The sequence below is a fragment of the Adiantum capillus-veneris genome, chromosome 14 (genome assembly GCF_014529385.1).
Source record: "Adiantum capillus-veneris isolate H3 chromosome 14, ASM1452938v2, whole genome shotgun sequence".
NCBI classification, from domain to species: domain Eukaryota; kingdom Viridiplantae; phylum Streptophyta; class Polypodiopsida; order Polypodiales; family Pteridaceae; genus Adiantum; species Adiantum capillus-veneris.
In genome coordinates, this window is record NC_140944.1 from 9,753,792 (window position 1) to 9,761,118 (window position 7,327).

General features: G+C 41.4%; 1 protein-coding gene across 1 annotated transcript; it reads right to left on the reverse strand.

Moving 5' to 3' along the window:
- Positions 1-3,623: 3,623 nt before the first annotated feature.
- Positions 3,624-5,945, reverse strand: LOC147441878 (uncharacterized). Its single transcript, XM_086528276.1, has 2 exons — positions 5,687-5,945; positions 3,624-5,274 (listed from the first exon to the last, which is right to left on the reverse strand). The coding sequence occupies exon 2, from the start codon at positions 5,189-5,191 to the stop codon at positions 4,127-4,129; it is 1,065 nt and encodes a 354-aa protein (XP_086384402.1). The 5' UTR covers positions 5,192-5,274; positions 5,687-5,945; the 3' UTR covers positions 3,624-4,126.
- Between the last annotated feature and the right edge of the window lie 1,382 nt (positions 5,946-7,327).

The following is a 7,327-nucleotide window of genomic DNA, read 5'->3' on the forward strand; positions in this document are numbered from 1 at the left end:
TCTGAGCCTAACATAAAATACAAGTTCTGAATATTCATGGCAGAGCAGAGGAAAAAAGGTCCTACATTTGCACATCCTCTTTAGGGTCTTAATAATTTACTCTTGTTGAGACACTTAAATTTCCTGTACACAATACTAGTGTTATCTGATTATTTTAAACATTGTTAATTTTGTATCTTGAAACTTGCTTCCCTCACCACATCCTCTTGAGAAGCGACATAAATTGGCTCTCAAGCCCAATAGTATAATTCAAATCCAGTTGCATAAATTGGCTCTCAAGCCCAATAGTATAGCTCAAATCTAGTTGCATAAATTGGAATTCGATTAAGCTAACCCACAATCTTTCCATACATGGTGGCATTCTCAAGCCATCATTGACATAATCTTGTGCCATTAAATTCTCATATAAGGGCATAACAATAGGCTCACATTCAGCCATTCCACACTTTACCAACATATTCAATGGATATTGCCTTCGTGATAGTTGCATGCCCTCTTGTGCGTATAACTTCAACACCCAAAGAGTAACTAGCACTCTCAAAGCTTTCATGTAAAATTCCTACCTCAAGAGGCTCTTTGTTTGCTGAACTTCAGCATCATGATTTTCACAACCAAGCAGTATATACACAGATGCACATAATCACAAGACCTACCTAATTCTAGGTATACACTTCTTGTAAGTCATAGTGCAAGAATGCATTTTTCACATCCATTTGATGCAAAACCAAACTTTGTGCATCCACTACAATATTGGTATGGGTGGTACCATGCTAGATATAGGGTTGAAAGTCTTCTCATGGATCAATCCCCTATGTCTATGCACTACTCATAGCTACCAATCTAGCTTTGTAACTATCGTGACTCTGTCATTTTCATTGTTTTTCACTTTGTAAATTTATTCTTTATCCTTGTCTTGATTCCACTTTGGATCTCCAACAACATCCTCAAAACAAGTAGGCTCCACATTCCTCACAATCTCACCATAAATGCTCAATGGCAAGCATGTAACTATCATAAGTCAATCTCAGCATAGGATTCCTTACTCTCTCAAATCTATGTGGTTAAGGATCATTGCTATAAGTACCCTATTTTTTTAATTGCACTTGGAGTCTTCATAGAGGCTTACCAAACTCTTGATCAAGACGTTACCATCATCATGGCATCCTTGGGGCATCATCAACCTTTTCTTTCCCTTGTCTTGATACATCCAACAAATTTGTAGGACTTACTCATTCAGGCAACTTGCCATTTTGTTGATTCTTGTTATCACTTGAACTAAATGACCCTTGCGGTATGCTCAAAACCTGTGATTGTGCACCTACATTTTTGGTAGCCACATTCTCCCTTATATCAGTGCCAAGATCATCTTTGATATCATCGTACCAACTCTTCAAATCATAAAAAACATCTTTGATCACCGTCACTTGACAAGTGATAGAGTTGTAATTTTTTTTACCCCTTTCTAAATAAACACACATTTTCAGCTTTTGGGTTTGACTTTTATGCAACTCATTCAACACATACACATAAGCGATACATCCAAATTCTTTTAGGTGTGCCAAATCAGGTTTTTAACCTTTATAAATTTATCCTCGGGGTGTGATATTTTGTGTAGTTGTGATGGGTGACGTGTTCACAATATATAAGCTCTTGAAACTGCTGCATCCCACTAATGAACATATTTCCTATTCTCTTTTTTTTAGCCATATCCTTGAAATTTTGAAAGTAACAAAACACCTCACTTTTCTCCTCATTAAGTACACGCATACCTTCCTTGTATGGTCATCAATGAAGGTAACATAGAACTTGCACCCACCAACACAATCTTTGCAGGACCCAATACAATAGAATGCACTATCTCTGACACATTTTTTCTTACATATTTGTCATGAGGAAACACTTCTACTTGCTTTCCAAATTAACAAGTTTCACAAACCTTCTGCATTTCGGCCATCTTAAACATTGGCAAACCTATTGTAAGCTCTCATAGTCTTCAACTTTTGCACATTTGCATGTCTATTATACGCTTACACCAAATTTCTGTCTACAACAACTATTGACGGGGATGGCAATGTAATGAGTACTCTGGAGTGATTTTGTAGCTAGTGTTTTTTTCTCTAGAACCACCACCAAGTAGAAGATGTTGCTCACTTGGGATGGCAAACACGCGCTTCGTGCTTGAAAGAAGCAAATTGGTAAAGGTAAATATAGTTTCTAACCAAATCAAATTAAGATTTGTGTGTTGCCTCAAGTAATGACAACAATTTCCTTCATTGCATAGTGAGGACCCAAAATACCATTGTAGGGTACATACAACTCAATTTACGTAAAAGATGCTTCTATAGCAGTGTGTGATACGTGGTATCAAAGATTATAAATTTTCTTTTGAGGCAAAGTTAAGTCTTTGTCAAATTGCCAATGCTGACAACATTAAACGTAGGTAGCAATGGAGTGTAAAACTTAAAATGCTAGAGATTTATTTGCACCAATGGAAGCTTGTAGCATAAGCACTCGGAAAAGCATCAATGGTAGCCAAAGTGGGTAGCACTAGCAATGGGAATAAGCATTGTTGGCAATATTCGTTGACATCAAGTTGCTTTTGTGCTTAAAGCACAACTTGTATACCAATATCGGCATATGGTTAAAATAGGTAGCATTGAAAATAGACTCTATTTGACTTGATCATTTGGGTAAATAAATACAAGCTTTTGTGTTTTACATGTTCTAGCAGCTACTCTAACCTCCAAGAGTGAGACATAGCCTCCTCTATAGAATGTGGAACAACCAGATGTGATACCTAAGCATAATTCAATTGTTGTAACTACGAGTTGCCCAATAAGTAGCAACTTGTGTGAATGGTAGAATATGAGACCAAACCCTTAAACTAGAGCGCGAGCCCATTTTGGAGGAACATCGGGCTTCACAGGTCTCATAGAGGATATGGGAATAGAAGTAACCCCAATATCAACTGACACAAAGGTGTAGGAATAGCCAATGCAGACCGAAAGGGGTATCAGGGCTCAAGGTGGTTTAGGAGAGGTGAGAGGAAGTGGAAAAGGGGAATGTAGGGTCAAGGTAGTGGGTGGAGGTACAAGAAGAGGTTGAAGCATCTCAACATGTGGAAATGGGTCAATATCAGCATGGGACAAGGAAGCTTCAATCAACTCAAGACCAAAACTAGTCTCATTGAACCAAACATTACAAGAGAGGACGATATCCTCCAAGGAAGGATCCCACAACCAAAATCCTTAAGAGCAAGAGGCATAACTAAAAAATATCACCTCTTTGGCTCGTCTTCCTCTGGGGGGGCATTGGAAGGCCTCAAACTCCTGCTAGATAAAGTACACATCTCTCTATTACACGGCTCTTCACCCATGAGCTTAGCGAGAGAGGAAAATGAGCTGGACGACCATCACAAATGTATCGACAAAACTCGCCATTCATATCAGTGCTTGAGAAATGTTTAGAGCTGGACGACCATCACAAATGTATCAACAAAACTAGCCATTCATAACATTGCTTGAGAAATGTTTAGAGCTGCAAGCACTGCCTCTTGCCATGCATTAGAGTCATCTAGGTAACATCTTGAAGCAACTCATAAAGTTAATATGCCAACAAGCATGTCTAGTAGAAGTGTCTAATATTCAACTAAAAGTTAGCTTCATATGAATAGAACAACTTCCATGGACTTGTCTCTCCATACATGTGGAAGCCACTTCCAAGGCTCCATCAGCAGGGAAATCTTCACATGAGCGCAGCCCACGTTTCTTCCTAGATCAAGCTTCCTTGGTTTGACTTGTATTCACTGCTACACCCCTTGCTTGTTGCAATGCAATTCAAAAAACTATGCACCACAGCATCTGCTTCGAGGCAGGAAATAAAACACCTCCTTTGCCAGATAATTCCATTATGAATTGTCGTCTGGCAGGTGGCTGCACTTATATCTCATGCCAGCCTAAGAGATACTACATACATAAAGAAGCTCCACAACACATAACATACAGATTAGCGCATGTTCTTGGGGAACCTAAGCTCTACCTACGAAACTGAAACATTGTCTCTCATAGCAACTATGTCAACAACATTTGCACTATCCTAACCACTCCCAAGTTCACCATACCAACTCCTAGTGAGAATCCAAGTTAAGCAACCTTCGCAGACTGTTTGTCGCAAAGGCGGTATCCCATGTCCCTCCCATTTCAGAGGCCCCAAAAGGAGGGGCAGCAGTTTCACTTAAGGACTGTGTATATACACCTGCAGAATGCTGCTTAATGAGAGATGGTAACTTTACAGTGGCTAATTTTGGGTGAGGGAGGCACAATTTGGGGAGAGGAAGCGAACTGGGAGGTGGGGACGACGAGTAAGCAGGCCCTGCCCACCTTTCCTTGCACGATACATCCCCACCACTTCCACAAAACTGATGACTGCAAGCATAAGCCTCTAACTTGGGGTTGCTCAAAGAGATTTGGATTATACTCCTTGTGTACTGATCCACCATGTGTTTGGCCATAGGAGGTGGCGGCTCTGTTGTTGTGCGCCTCAATTGTGCCAAACCTTTGAGCAACAACTTGTCTTGCTCTTCAACAAGTTGCCTGGTCAGTATTGTGCTATTTCGGCCGACCATCTTTGCCATGATAGGCTTTGCAGATGAAAAGCCCGAAGACAGCTTTTCCTTTCTCGTCTTCGACTGTTTCTGCTTCATTTTGAATGCATCCATTTGTACACCTACCCCTCCATCATGACCAGCTGTAATGTGAGCACATCCCTCTACACCCTCCGCAGCCTCAACTTTTGATCCCTTGACCTCCCCCAAAAGAGGACCAGGTTTATCCACGATTGCAAAGTGTGCAAGTAACTCAATGGCAGAGTCTTGCTGTGGTCTCTGCAAAATCCTACGTTGAGAGGGATCAGGAGTAGCTGTTGAAGGACTGGTATCATTCAGGCCAAAATCTTTCCTTGCTTTGATGTGTTTCACATCAATTCCCCTCTGTGGTATGCTCATTGGAGAAGAGTGCTGAGCATGGTGGGGAAGAGGTAGCAGGCCAGTTTTTAAGCTCGGTGCTGAAGATGTTGATCGGTTCCTCTTTGATCTCGGTGCGGATTCCACAGGATAGATCATCCCTGAACTCTGGTTCTTAAGTCTACTTCGTGGTCTCAAGAAATCTTGAGGGAGGAGGACAGCCGTCCCCATGAGGATTCTCTAGATGCTGCTTGAGAGCTCAAGCAGTAAGATCCTGCTGAGAAAGATGCACCCGACGGTCTATATGATTCTGCCTGTCAAAAGAATCAGAGCCCCGTTAAAAACGTACGATTCACCCAACATGGAACCAGAACAAGATTGTCAAACAAAAGTATGCTGGGCTTCCACCATTGCGTGATGTAAAGAGAAACACAGAATTGACATACGGAACTCATAACTTCTGCTTGCATTGCGATTGATTGACAATGTGAAACCTGTTGTTTTTCTCAACACATCCCACTTAAGATGCCCTCTCTCAAAAGCAGCCCACTACCGAAAGTATAGAGAAATTTTGACCTCCGAATGCAACGAAGGAGCACAAACAGGCAAAGAAACCAAGCTGGGTATGCCAGACTTTCAATCAAGTATACTTTACAAACACACGTAAAAATTCTAACATAGTGCTGAAAAATAGAGAATCAACGTGACTTATGATGAAGATACAACCTGCAGAGAAAGCAAGAATTCCGAGAGTGGAATGGAAGGCCAAGCTCTTCTGAAGCTCTGATCAAGGTTCAAGATCAACGACGCCTACTTACACAGACTCCTCCCTAAAATTAGAAGCTTTGCTTGCACTCTCTAAGTGTGCGACACGAGAGGGATAGAGACGACAGAAATGAGCTTCTAAGTCAGGCAGCCCATGAGGCTGTAAGCGCAAGAGAGCCCTAGCTTCAAGCTCAGAAAAGACCTGTACGCAAGCATTCTGGCTATGGTGACCACATATAAATGATGGACCTACTACTGGCAGGTGGGAGTTTCTCGCCGACCAAAAGCGCGTCAGGAGACATGGGAGACCGGCTGCAGCCGGTCTCTAAACTGTGACTGGTTCCACGCTGTGGTCTTCTTGGACTAGGCAGAAAGACGGGAAAATGTGGGCCTCTACTGTCATCACTTTCTTATTAAGCGCTGGGTCGCACAAGGGAAGAGTGGGAGAAATGGGGGGAGAGTATGCACAACATTCAGGAAAAGCGAGAGACAAGCCAAGTTACTCCTACGAGCACTCGGAAAAATGAGGGTTCTAAGCTATATTTCAAGGAGACAACTTCTCTCCTGTTTTGTAGGGTAGTTTCTCCCAATTAGCAACAACCACATCATCTCCATCTAGCCTCAAAAAAACTCCTTGAAGGTGGACCATCCAAACATAAAAAAACAACCATTTATGTACTCAAAACATCAAATTTAGCTCATAGATAGGCAATCGCAAACCACAACCAAATTGAGAGTGATTATAATTAACTTAAAGAGCACAAGACAAGGAACACAATGCAATTGTCGGAATGAAATTTGGATTACCAAAGCTCAGGAAGGATCGATTACAAAGTGCGAGAGAGTAGCCACTCTCCGTCGTACGCTCAAAGGCTCCCAAAACTTTAGATAATGATACAATGGGTTGTGTTCAAACTTAAAAATTTGAACTTTATACCTAGGGCTCTTTTGGCCAGTGGCCAGCTTACAAGGATGAAAACTCAGGACAAGAGATTACAACTCAGATTTTACATAGACATGGCTCAATAATCAGAGTTTCTCTTAGTTACAAGGCTTTCTCGGAAAAAACAAAAATGATGGATTTGTGAAGAGGTGGCCGACTAAGAGGGTGCCCGTTGGTCCAACTACTAACATTCTCCCCTTCCTAGCCGTTGCACGTCCTCATACAAGCATCGTCTTCCGTAGTGAAACGTGCACTTTTCCAATGTTCTGGTGATCCTTCTGAATTTTTCTACTCTGGCCACCATTTTTGCTTTACCCTTCTCTCTTTGCAACAAACAATAATGCTTTTTCATATTTCCTTTCTAGTGACAATGGTAGCATTCAATGTTTCTCGTGACGCATCCACTGCTCTTACTAATCTTGAGAACAACTACGACTGCTGCAACTACAATTTCTTTGCCTTTGATGGTTTTTCTGGCTACTTCTACTTGCCATATAGTGTCAAGAGATTGATGTTTTTTCTGGCTACTTCCACTTGCCATGTAGTCTCAAGAGATTGATGCCAATTCTCTTGCATGAGCAAAGTGCTAGTAACATCATTGAAAACAAGCTTGCCATCAGAGATGGTGTTACTAATGGCAGTATTAAATGTATCCATTA